General features: G+C 39.0%; 3 protein-coding genes across 4 annotated transcripts in view; 2 read left to right on the forward strand and 1 right to left on the reverse strand.

Moving 5' to 3' along the window:
• Positions 1-231: 231 nt before the first annotated feature.
• On the forward strand, positions 232-3,508 carry LOC5513797 (kelch-like protein diablo). The gene is made up of 2 exons (XM_001633967.3): positions 232-2,053; positions 2,720-3,508. The coding sequence occupies exons 1-2, from the start codon at positions 607-609 to the stop codon at positions 3,001-3,003; spliced, it is 1,731 nt and encodes a 576-aa protein (XP_001634017.1). The 5' UTR covers positions 232-606; the 3' UTR covers positions 3,004-3,508.
• A 540-nt stretch (positions 3,509-4,048) lies between these two features.
• On the reverse strand, positions 4,049-6,812 carry LOC5513798 (tripartite motif-containing protein 2). Its single transcript, XM_001634007.3, has one exon. The coding sequence runs from the start codon at positions 6,539-6,541 to the stop codon at positions 4,892-4,894; it is 1,650 nt and encodes a 549-aa protein (XP_001634057.1). The 5' UTR covers positions 6,542-6,812; the 3' UTR covers positions 4,049-4,891.
• Positions 6,813-6,896: 84 nt separating this feature from the next.
• LOC5513799 (protein virilizer homolog) overlaps positions 6,897-12,834 on the forward strand; it is a 56,366-nt gene continuing 50,428 nt past the window's right edge. For both annotated transcript variants that reach the window (XM_032383364.2, XM_032383365.2), the window contains exons 1-6: positions 6,897-7,009; positions 7,398-7,510; positions 8,587-8,673; positions 9,031-9,079; positions 11,002-11,730; positions 12,173-12,289. In XM_032383364.2, the coding sequence (XP_032239255.2) occupies positions 6,929-7,009; positions 7,398-7,510; positions 8,587-8,673; positions 9,031-9,079; positions 11,002-11,730; positions 12,173-12,289 (1,176 nt within the window). In that variant the 5' untranslated portion in view covers positions 6,897-6,928. The remainder of the gene's footprint in view (positions 7,010-7,397; positions 7,511-8,586; positions 8,674-9,030; positions 9,080-11,001; positions 11,731-12,172; positions 12,290-12,834) is intronic.

The following is a 12,834-nucleotide window of genomic DNA, read 5'->3' on the forward strand; positions in this document are numbered from 1 at the left end:
CAGTATAGTTCGCAGGCTATATTTCCATATACCCCCAGGTGCTAGCGTGACATTAGAGCGGTGGGCCCCTGTAATAGTTTCGTTTCATACGTATAATACGTATATACCACCCTCCATAAAAATCCCCGAGGTCAGGAGGTCGTTCTTCATCTTGTTCACATGGTGTTCACGTGATATTGTTTTGCTCCAAAAATAACAGCATGTTTGCTATGTTTGCGCATTAGGAAACCCCGAAACTACTCCCCCACTTCCTCAGTGTTCTTCGCTTTACCAAAATATTCTCAAGGATATTGAAGATCAAAAGAAAAGAGTAAGCAGAATGTATTGAAAGACCGTGAAAGTAATTTTGGCGCGAAATTTTGTACAGCGGCAACAAATATTCACGTCAAACCGGTTTTCCGTGTTTGTAAACAAAGAGTAGGCACAGTGTTCTCGGCCTGAAGGGTGCAAAGTACATGTACAAACCTCAAAACAAACGCTTGATCACAGGTGTGAAACTAATTGAACACTGTCTACCCTAAGAGTACTGTCTTCTTATAAATTCAAGCACGATTCATTTCATTTTTTTTATCAAGTGCAGCGATCCAAACAGACCCATGCTTGAAGATGGAACAACAAGAACTCAACACGTGCACAGAGTTCGCTTCGGTGGCTTTCCAGCAATTTAACGACTTCAGAAACTCGAAAGAACTATGTGATGTGCTGTTATGTGTGGATGACGAAGAAATCCCTAGCCATAAACTCGTACTAGCGGCTTCAAGTCCGTATTTCCGTGCTATGTTTACAAGCAACCTGCTTGAATGCACACAAAGGACCATAACCTTGTATGATATTGATGTGGGTGCATTACAACAAATTGTCGAGTATTTCTATACTGGGAAGATAACTATAGACGAAGATAACGTACAGTTCCTTTTACATGCATCCTGTTTACTTCAAGTTGATCGAGTCCGGGATTTTTGCTCGGAGTTTTTAGCAAAACAAATTTGTGTCACGAATTGTTTGGGCATTCGCGCGCTAACTGACTCTTTCTCTTGTAAAGAAATCTATGAAGCTGCTCAAAAATTCGCCGTTGAGAATTTCTCCAAGGTTATGCACTGTGAAGAATTCTTGCTACAGCCTTATGAATCTCTTCTGAGTTTAATTGAACTCGATTTTTTGGATTTAAACAACGAAGCGGAGCTACTTGTAGGTGTCATGGAATGGTTGCGTTATTCCGCAGATACAAGGGGACACTTCGCGTACCCGCTTTTGAGGAGGTTACACTTGATGCGAGTTGAAAGCCAGATCCTAGAGAACTTGTTACAAGATCCAGTCATCAAACCTAACCGCGATTGTGTAGAGCTTATTTTAGAGACTCTTGAAGCCCTAGCTTCGCCTACAATTTCAGCAGCACTGGAATTCCCAATGTTCCAATCACGCAGGTATAGGGAGAACAAGAAAGTTCTACTCGCCATCGGAGGTGAATCCATTGGTGTTAACTTGAAAAGCATTGAGTGCTTTGACCCAGAAACACAACAGTGGAGCTGGGAATACCCGGGAGATGACTCAGACGATCGCCTGCTACCTCAACTCAACGACGCTAGAATTTACACATGCGTATGTTCGACTGGACACCATGTGTATACAATTGGTGGAAAGTCTTCTTGGAAACCTTTGGAGTTGGTTGAAAGATATGAATGGCCAGAAAACTGCTGGAAGCCTTGCACCCCCCTGAATCATAGCCGACTGGGTGCTGGCTCTGCCCTCCTAGATGGCCAGTTGTTGGTTATAGGTGGGTGTGGTCAGACTGGGTACCTGTCGAGTGTCGAGTCCTATGACCCCCTAGTTGATGAGTGGACAGTTACAAAGTCAATGTTGTTGCACCGTAGTTACCACGGTGTTGCTAGCTTGGGCGGCAATGTTTACGTTGTTGGTGGTTTTGGTGGAACAATAGATGCTGATAACTGCTGGTTGGGGAATGCCGAGTGTTTCATTCCTTCATGTGACCTCTGGGCCCCTATTGCTCCAGTGAGGGAACCAAGGGCTTATGTCAGTCTTGCCTCACATGAAGGTATGTTAGTGTTCCTTTGTATTTTTCTTTTCTTTTGAAAAAGTAATAAATATGATTTGGAATACCTGATCCAAATAAACACATTCCTTTAAATAAGAATTAGTACCCCCCTCCCCTTCCCAACAGCGCCAGTTGAATGGTCTAAATGTTCATTTTATTTTGCTAGCATTGACATACTCATATTATAATGATATTGTTATTGAATCATAAACAATGAAATCATGAAAAAATTAAAGCGCCCAAAGGCACTGTTTTAACACATTCTGTTTGAGAGAAACAGAGTTGTTGCCTTCACTTGAATTTCATTGGAAAACAACTAACAATACCCTCATACTGTACTGATAAGTCTAGAATTCTCTCATGATCATCATAGTTATACAATGGCATTTTATATTTTCTAGCCAATATACAGTAGGATTATCCGGATGGAATAGGAATCATTTTAGTAATTACGATTTTGTCTTATCATATTTTGACCAGGAATAGGGGGTCTTAGGACCTTTGAAACCCATTCCCCTGGGTAATTTTCCGTGGTAATAAAAATAATAATAATAACAACAGCAACAACAACAACAAATATATTAATAATAATCATCATAATAATGTTTGTATATGTGGAGCCGTTATTGTAGGTGTTCCCTAAGCTACTGTTTATCTTGATCACAGGTTCTATTTATGTTCTTGGGGGATACAACTCCTCGTGGCTTAACTCAGTGGAACGCTTTGATCCAAGGGAAGGCATATGGTATTCATCTCCGCCAATGAAAACCCCTCGCACCTCAATGGGTGCAACTGTGTTAGGTAATCGAATATATGTCGCAGGTGGTTTTAATGGTGTAAAGAACATCAATACAATGGAGTGTTATGATGTGACAGCTGGCAAGTGGTTAAGCTTGAGTCCCATGAGAATGATCCGTTATGCCATGTCTCTCACTACTTTGCAACTCTGATAATTAGCTTGGTAATTATACTATCAGCAAGAGAGATAAGGTGCTTAAGAGCACAACCATTTGCTATCTGACAGAGCTTATTGTTTTTTTTTGTTGTTTTTTTTTTTTTTTTGCCTGAGATTTTTTCAGACCCAGTTGACTTTATTGATTTACTCTCTGAAATTTCACTCTAGCCTAAGTTGGCTTGTTCAATTTTTTTTAAAGATTTTGATCTGCTCCCTATTTTGGGGAAGGAATTTTATTACAAGCCTGTCAAGATATCAAATGGTATAGAAACATGTATGACATAAATATGAGATGTGGTAAATTTTAAAATTTCTCTATGAAATTTGGCAGATTTTGATACACCTTCTAACAAAAGGAGAACCCTGCTCATTTCTCCCCACTAAACCTGCCTTTGTTGAGTTTTATACAATTGGCAGATAGACAGATTACTACACATTCAATGTATCAAATAATGAATAGACTATATTCAGAAAAAAATGACACCAAAATTATACTAAAACAGACAAAATAATCCTTGAGTACGCAACTCGTTATTTGATGGAAATGGTATACTATATTAGTAGAGATTTTATTGACAGCTGGAAAACATGATTGTGATCCCCTAAAAATGCTGGGGGCACCTCTGTATGTTTTGTTTGTGAGTGAACCCCATGCAATAGTGCCAACTACAGCACTGTTAAGCTTAGCTAACCACAAGACAAGGGAAAGGTTGGCAAACTGCTATACAGCACCTCCCAAAATAATGTTGAAACAGAAGCAGCATTGATGGGCCAGCTTTTCGCTTCAGGGGGATTTAACTGATTCTTACAGTATACTATAGGTCTGAAGTCATAATGAACTGTTACCAAGGCTTTTCGTGGTACCATTTGATGGCAACTTATTTGAAAACAGAACTTATATCTAATTATGAGGAAAAATATGCTAGAAAGTCTTTTTTACATTACTTTATGTGTAAATATTTTTAAGTATCATAATTTTCAACTTCAGGCTGTAATAGCCTAATTTTTATAATGAAAAAAAAAGAACACAGACCTACAAATTTAACCTGAGCATCGCTTTTTCATTACTCTTTAAAAAACATTATATGACTTCCTATATAGACTGTTATTTTTAATTTGTAATATACATTATATATAAATATATACAGTGCATATATTATTAAGTATATACCCGTGAAGCTATTAATGCCTAGTATACAGGCCATGAAAATTAATAAAAATATTTCAATCCTCTCCTCAGGAATGGATAAAGCATTAAGGAATAACAGCAGTTATAAAGAGGGAATTAGACTGCCTAAAAGCTTTCCCTAGATTACAAGGGACACAGAGTTTGTTAGGCTAAATTTTAAGATAAAAACTTGATCTACATACTCTCTAAATTGATTCAAGTGTACTTGTGACATGCTCTTCATTGTGTAATCGGATCCAGCTTCAATGTGCTAGCCCAATAGAATTTTTTTTCTCAGTAAACCACATTATGCCCAGTGCATCAGCATAGGACTAGCACTAAGAGATAACATGGGTGGAAAGTTCAAGCCAAAATAAACACAGAAAAAATAAAATATTTAAATAAAAATATACCTCTCTGAAAAAAAAAAACGCTAAATAGGTTGCATTTTGTTGTTGTTATTTTGCTGCCAAAAGCCTGAGCGTGCACTTGTTTGCTTCCTAAAAAGTCACTTTATCACTCAGTGCAAGTCCCCTATTCAGTAGCTGGAGCTACTGTAGGAGCTAGAAAAAGGGTTTTCCAAGTAAACACAGAAAGCACTTTGCAAATATTGAGCACATTTCAGCAATTTCTTTGTGGTGTTAGAAAATGCTAGCATAGCAAGCCCTGTCTATCCCGCCCTTTGTTTTGCTACTGTTCCCATACTGATGCTACCTTATATGTAAGAGAGAACTTGAACACAATGTCCATAATATGAAGACACAACAAGGTGCCTGCCGTTCATGAGTGCTAATCCCACCGGAGTCTTCTTGGTAGATAATTGAGTAACAAAGCTTCCATCTAGCCTAAAAACATGAATACTATCATTGCCACTGTCACACACTAGCAATAACTCATTCTTCTTATCCAGGGCCAGTCCCCTTGGGCAGCAAAATTCTCCACCCCCTGCCCCTTCTCGTCCAAACTGACGGACATATTCCCCATCAGAGTTGAAGACCTTGATACAAAAATTACCACTGTCTGTTGTAAAGTACTCTCCATTGTGGCAGACAGTGTTTAAGGGCTTATCAAATCCCTCAGTTCCTGTGTCCCCATACATGAACTTGAATGAGCCATCAGCATGGAATACTTGAACACGGTTGTGTTCAGTGTCTGTCACAATAATCTTGTTTTCACCATCAACATAAAGCCCCTCTGCCCAGCCTAGTTCACCTGTATTGCTTCCTCTTTGGCCAAACTTGGATAGGAATTCACCTTTCCTGTTAAATATTTGTATGCGGTGGTTTCTACTATCAAGAACCATTATCTCAGAATTGACTGTATATGCAACACCAGTTGGTCCCTGGAAGAGACCGTCTTTAGTTCCTTTCTTCCCAAACTGAAAAAGGAACTTTCCTTTGGAGTCAAATACTTGGATGCGGTCATTAAAAAAGTCACTAACTGCAATCTCTCCAAACTCATTGGATGCCACTCCACCTGGACTTTTAAAATTCCCTTTCCTGCTACCCTTGTGACCAATTTTATGAATGACTTTTCCAGCCTTTGACCAGTCAGGTAGAATGTCAGCAGATGATGCTGATGACACAACCTGGCCAATCTTTTTGTTAAGTGATCCAAAGGTATTACTTTCAAGTCCTCCAATAGTAGCATTCCTGTGAATTACAAAATCTAACTCTTCAACAAATTTCCCAGAAACCTCATCTGATTCGTCAAGATTTAATTGAACAACTTCTTCTAGCTGTTCTTTCAGTGCATTCCTCAACTCTATGATTTCAGAAACATCACCTTTAATGAGAATTTCTTCGGCTAGCTCTATGCAACTTGAAGCACCGGATAAAAGTTTAACTAAATTACACCGTTGGTGTTGCAAAATCTTCTGTTTCTTGCCATAAAAACCCTGAACTTCCATGCAAAGTTTGCTCTCGTGCTTTCTGATCAATTCAATAATTTTCTCAGCCTCGTCGTGGATTCTTTCTTCCGTTAATTGACAATTAACTGACATGCTATCCAAGTAAGTATCGAGTTTTCTAATCTTTCTTGTCATTTCTTCGACGACTGGCTTTCCTTTCTCTAAAGCTTTATGTATCTCAATTCGCTCCTTGCGTCCTGGAGTCGCCTCAAGAAGGCGGACAAGTATTGTATTCGTCGGCAAAGCCTTGACGCCGCCATCGGGAATCAACGTACTTCTTCTACACGTTGGACATCGGATCTCTTTCTCCCCATTAAATGTCATCCGATCAAGACATGGTTTACATACATTATGTGCACAACTTGTTAAACATTTCGGCTCCTTTAACTCCTCCAAGCAAACAGGGCACGTCAATTCTTCGCTAAATACTTGCGATAAATGGCTCTCGGTAGCCATGCTTTATACTGTTTTGTTACGAGTGTGGTATTAGTAAAAAAGAATTGACATAAATAATAATTAGCAATCTTGGAAACCCTACTGTATCTTATTTGTAACCGATTGCACAAGCAAGCCGCGTAAATTTCTCTTTTTTACCGCAAAATCTACCACCAAACCGATCACTGATCGTATGCATCTGTTCAATAAAGAACAGACAATCGCACTCAAACTTGACCGATCTCCTGATTATAAGGAAACGGAAACCACGAAAACGTCTTGCAGCGGGGAAAAATGTGTTCGTGACAAATAAGCCCAGCAGTACCACAGGCGTTGCTCGCACACACAGGAAGCCCGAAACATGTCTGTTAACAGAGCCGAACAGCATACTGGGATACCTAAACAAAGATGGCGGCTTGTTCGCCTCTTTCTCCTACAGAGCTTCCAATTTTACTGTTTTGCGACACATTCTCACACCAGGAAAATGAGGTAAGATAGATATGAAAAGCCCGTGGGTAGAAATCTTTAATAAAGATAAAAAATCAATCAGATTTATTTATGAAGGCTTTTGATATGTTGTGAAAATTGCCCGATGTCTCGCGTGTATTCGCCATTTCTTTGTCAAGTTGACGTTATGCCGAAGGGTGAATAAGCTATATATGCGAAGTTGCTATTCTGTTTAATAATTATCTAAAGACCTGGACAACAGGCTGTCAAGTAGGGCTCTGGAAAAGCTATTCTGGTTTGTGCTACTTTAGACTCACCGTTGAAAGTAGTTTTCTTACGATTTCGAGATGATGCGGATTTATAAGCAGTTTTAAACATACAGCACTAGAATCTTGCAGCTCTTAAACCCTAGCTATGTCTGTTTTATCAGGAGATGCACCTAGACCTTATTAGCTTCCCTCGGCCTGTGGCTGTGACTGAGGCAAGAGTGATTCCTGCTGGGCACAGGGTCCACGCAGCAATCAGTGAAAGAGAGAAAGTTGGGTGAGCACTGTCTATGTGTGTGGACATTGAGGTTTTTTTAAATTCAGCCTTCAATTCTAACAGCTTGATGTTGCAGTACAGGTCTAGAGTAACACAAGCTCCACTCGACAGTGGCTCGAGGGTTTCACTCGCCTGATATTCATAAGCTTGAACGTGTTTGCAAGTAATTTATTTTATTTATTTATTTTCGAGAGTGGCTCGAGGGTTTGACTCGTCTAATATTCATAAGCTTGAGCATGTTTGCAAGTAATTTATTTTATTTATTTATTTTCAAGAGTGGCTCGAGGGTATCGACTCGCCGAATATTCATAAGCTTGAGTGTGTTTGCAAGTAATTTATTTTATTGTTCTCCAATCCGTTACTTTACTCGATGACATGAAATAACTAGGACTGAGTGCATGGTCAGTGACCTAAACTCAGAAACATCGAACAATATTTTTTTGCTATTCGCTATCTCTTTTCCTTTTCCTTATCCCCTTATTTGAGTGACCATTCTTAAACCTTCACATTCGTTTAAAAGTGTGAGCGGTACGATTTCTGCGAGTGGCAAGTGGCTACTTCGCGGTTGCCTCATTAAAAGTGCGAGTCTCAATTCTCGAGTGGTGAGAGTGCTAATGAGGACTTGACATTCACGAGTTGAGGTTATCTTACTCTATACCTGTACTGTAGCTAGCTTTAGACACCTGTTATTTGCAGCCAAAAAAATATAAAGCAAAACCACAATGAAGGTCTGCTTTCAGGCAATAAATGGTGGTACTGTGGATACATGTACCTGGATGCAAACACTTTTATGGTTCCAATAGTGTCTATAATATAGTGAAAGTTAATTGTAAGTGTGGTATGTAGACCACCAGACCACCATTGTCATCAATAAACAAATGGCAGTCTCAGCATCAATAACAAAATGTTTTACAAAGATGAGGCAGATAGTTGAAGTCTTAGAAGGTGTTCCTGAAGGTTTTAAACGTGTGACCTTAGAGAAGGTTCATAGTACATTCCATTATTTATGGGTTAACATAAAGTTCAGTAACTTGCAAACTTGTGCTTGACTGAAGTTTGTGTTTATTGCTATTTAGGGAGACCCATCCACAGTCTTTCAAGCTTGATATGTTCATAAGGAACCTGGATAATGCTGGTGCAGTGGTGTTTGAAAGACTTGGCCTGTGAGTTTCACATGATGATAAATAATAAATCATTTAGTAGCTAGATTCATTGCTGTTGCAAGAGCTATGTATAGTATGTACATGTTGTCCGTGATAAGTTTTTGATTTTAATGATACTGATTATTATTAGTTTATTGCTATTATTATCATTGTTGTTGTTGTTGCAGTTGTAGTGTATGAACATTCATTTTCAATTTTTTGTTATATCCCCATTTGGTTTTTCTTTTCCTTTGTTTTTCTTTCTTTTCTTTTCTTTTGTCTTTTTTTTTTTTTTACAGCTTTCATGTACAATTCTTCATTGTACTGTATGAATTGAATGAATTTTGACCCTTATTTTACTTTATTTTACTCTTCCAGGCTGGATTACAAGGAGCCTAACAACTTTCAAGTGATAGCTGAAATAAAGGTACAGTATGACCTTACAGTACTCTCTTTTTTTTATAAGAACATTTTTACAAGAACGTCCATTTTTTTTCAGTCCTGATGCATTCTAAAATACAGAATCAAATTATGCTCCCTATTATTGCTACTGATCATTAGTGTAATTCTCTTCCTAATAATTCATTGCGTATTATATTCCTTATATACCCTTCTTATATACCCTAAAATTTTAGTGGACTGTTAAAGCAAACTAGCATACAAATATTGGTTTCCACTTAAAATTTAGAAACGTTGCCTTAACCCTTTCATTACTATTATGCCCTGAGGCGCCTGTAAAATATAGGCCCAACTCCAAAACGTCAGAAATGCAAACCAAACATCACCAGACCCGGATACTCATGGATTCCTCCAAGGCATAGACGACCTTCAAAAGCGCATCCAAGCAATGTAATAGAATTGACTCTATGGTCAAAATATTGTCTCTATTGTCAACCTTGATTTCTGACCAATTCGTAAACAAATGCTTATACCTGGAAACATTTCTTACCAAAAGAGACACAAAATTCCGAACTACAAATAGAGACAAGCGAACACAGATCAAGTCACAAATAGATACCTTTATTGCGCTCTGTCACGTCCCATTTTACAGCCATCAGCCACAATAATCAATGCTAAAACCTCCATTAGAAGCGAGTCCACATTTTTTCGCTAAATTGCATGCTTGCACTGTATCATGGGAGTCTTGGAAACACCTTGAAAGAGAGACAGGAAAACCCCTCCCCCATAATAATAACAGTTTTTTATGTCTTTTTGCCCCAAAGCCAAACAAAACATTTTCAGGTCCAAGGAACCCAGAATAAGCCTGAAAACAATTTTTTAATACGTTTGGTAGCAAAAATGGTCTACATTGGGGAGTATGAGGCCATTCACTAGAAAATTCCTTTATCACTTGGTGAAGCCCAAACAAGGAATTATCCCATTGAGTCAATTTCAGCATGCAAACATCCATAAGCACATCATTAATTATGCCCAAATAGACTTTATGATGTCCTAAGGCACTCTCCAGATGTGAAAAAGGTGTAATTTTTAAGCAAATTACAAGCAAAATTGTTGTAAGCAACAGGCTGTAGCAGTGCCGTCACTAGAAAGAAAAGGCACTGCAGTGCATTGTTGGAAACTTAAAGGCATACCGTCTTGGGTCAGTGGTACTGTAGCTTAGCTTAACTGAAAGTGTTGGACTTGAGATAGGAGGTAGGTTTCTGTTTTCAGTCAGTTTTTCCTACAAGTACCCAAGAGTGAAAGGGTTAAAAGTCCCAAATATGAGAATGGCCCAGCCTCAATTGAAAATTAAACGTTCTTATAAAAAAAGAGTGTAGTTTCGAATGGTGCAGTTTTTTCCTACATTTTAATAAAACATGCAGTTTTCATAATTCTGGGAACCCTTGCCAATAATCAACTGCTAAGCCAAATTCTGGCTTCTATCACTCAAACTGATTTATTTTTGGTGCTTTTGATTTGTGAGCACTTTAGGAAGTGGTGGCCCATAAAAACATTTAAAAGATATTGAATAATGAAGGGGATTGAGGTGTTAGAAATCAACAGAATGTTTAAAATGGCAGTAATACAGTATATGCATTATAGCAGGCCTTAAAAGTGAAAACCCACCTGTAGAGTTTCAGGGTTCCTTGGTTCAAAAATATACCTTAGCTACTACCTATTTTTATCAACTAGAATTTTACATTTTTGAATAATTTTTTACTCCTAAACATTACTAAAACTATCCACATAATATTTTATTCTTACTGCAGAATTTTAACCAAAAAATTCTACTCATAATTTCTTGCATTTTTGTAAATTTGGGTGAATTCAGGTAGGAGGATACTGAGTAATCTTGTAGCCCAGGTGATATCAGTTTTCAGTATATTTAGCTGTTTGGTTGTCCTTTAGGCTGCTACAGATGTGGTGGTGCTCAGAGGCTGGTACAACAAAATAACCATCTCTCTGTATGGCTACTTCACTGACGTCAACAGAGCCAGTCCTGCCGAGCCCAGACAGGAGCCACGCCTAGATCGGCCCTCAGTCATAATGGACCCCAGGCCAAATGAGCGCCCACCAGATGTGAGACCAGACAGGGACATGATGGAAAAGGTCCCAGAGAGAGCAGAAAGAGGGCCTGTTAGGGGCTACCACAAGACCCATGAAAGGGGCCCTATTGAGAAGATGCCCGACAGACGTGAGAGAAGTCCTTATGAAAGAGGCCATGAACGCCCTGAAAGAGGGCCCCGGACTCCTGATGGTTATGACCGAGAAGATGAAGGGAAGGGAAGGAGGGGTTTTGTTGATGATAGCCCTATACAGGGCAGCAGAAAAGGAGATGACAATGTACATCCTAGGGGGAGGTTTCCTGAGGAGGGTTTCCGCGGGCGTGGGCGTGGTGCCGACTGGATGGAGAATGAAGGCCGGCAAAGAGGGAGAGATGGTGATGCACACTTGTCTAGGCCTGTAGATAGTGGGCATGGCAAGGGGCGTCAAAGAGAGGAGGAACCCAGTAGGAGCAGGCGGAGTAAGGATCGTAGTCGTTCACCTCAGAGAAAGCCATCGCCTGTTGCTAGGGCAACTGTTGGAGAGACTACTTCAGCAAAGCCGACAACTCCACCCGGATCACCAAGAGAGGAGGTAAGAAAGTAGTAGATGGAGAACACTGTAAGCTCTCTTGATGGTTCAGGCTATGGCATGTGGCCCAGTAACCTACCACTTACATGAGCTCCTTTAACATGGAACAAATACCTTCAAACCCTGCCTTACAATGAATCACCCTAGAACATAATAAAAACGTTTATCATTTGTATCACTTGTTTTGGGTTTAATTGCAGTTTTTATGGGCATGGTAAACTGGAGGCCAAGAATCATGCGATTGTGAAAAGCCATGCATTTTAATTAGATCCTTTCACTGTTCAATTCAAAAATGCTTTTATTGTTTCCTATAATGGGGGATTGCTAAAAAAAGTCAGAATATATAAGAAATACACATATTTTACTATACATTTTAGATACATTTTTATAGTGCAAATAAACTGAAAGCCTTTGAAAGCTTAAAAACTGTGTTTTTGTTTTGAAGGAAGAGGCAGCAGACCAGTCTGACGTGCGATCTGATGACTTGTTTGAGCCTCTCACTCCAGACCACTCCCCCACAGATCTATTCATGTCTGATGAGGCAGACGATGACGATGAACAGGTTGGTTAATCCAAGATCAATTCTCCCTAGTGTGATAGCTTGTTTGGCATTGATGGGATAAAGAGAATTGCAAAGATTTGAGGTCATTAACAATCTGAGCTTATTGTTAATTCTCCCTAGTATGTTAACTTGCTTGGCATTGATGGAATAATGCTTATAGTTGATGGAATAAGGAGAATTGCATAGATATAAGGTCACTTAAGATCTTAGCTCAATGTCAATTCTCCCGAGAGTGATAACTTGCTTATAGTTGATGGAATGGACATGACGGAAGAACCTGGAATATTCGCAATTCGAGATAGAGAAAGAAGACACAATTTCTCACAATGGCCATCGGTTCCCTGTATTCCGGACTGATTTTTGAAACACAAATAACGTGAGGCCGAAATGCGCATACCCAGATTTTTGCTTTATAAGATATTTTTTCCTTGATCATCTTTGCGCTATGTATGAGCTCAGGGACAAAAAAGCTCAAATTTAAATGATACTTTACAAAAAGTCGCATCAATTTATAAAAAGTCGCATTTGATATTTTGTTTGCTATT

The sequence above is a fragment of the Nematostella vectensis genome, chromosome 13 (genome assembly GCF_932526225.1).
Source record: "Nematostella vectensis chromosome 13, jaNemVect1.1, whole genome shotgun sequence".
NCBI classification, from domain to species: domain Eukaryota; kingdom Metazoa; phylum Cnidaria; class Anthozoa; order Actiniaria; family Edwardsiidae; genus Nematostella; species Nematostella vectensis.

Bases quoted from the DNA above. Each gene is read 5' to 3' on its own strand.
- LOC5513797 (XM_001633967.3), top strand. From the start codon at position 607: ATGGAACAACAAGAACTCAACACGTGCACAGAGTTCGCTTCGGTGGCT. The intron at 2,054-2,719 runs GTATGTTAGTGT...TCTTGATCACAG, and splicing joins CAGTCTTGCCTCACATGAAG to GTTCTATTTATGTTCTTGGG.
- LOC5513798 (XM_001634007.3), bottom strand. From the start codon at position 6,541: ATGGCTACCGAGAGCCATTTATCGCAAGTATTTAGCGAAGAATTGACG.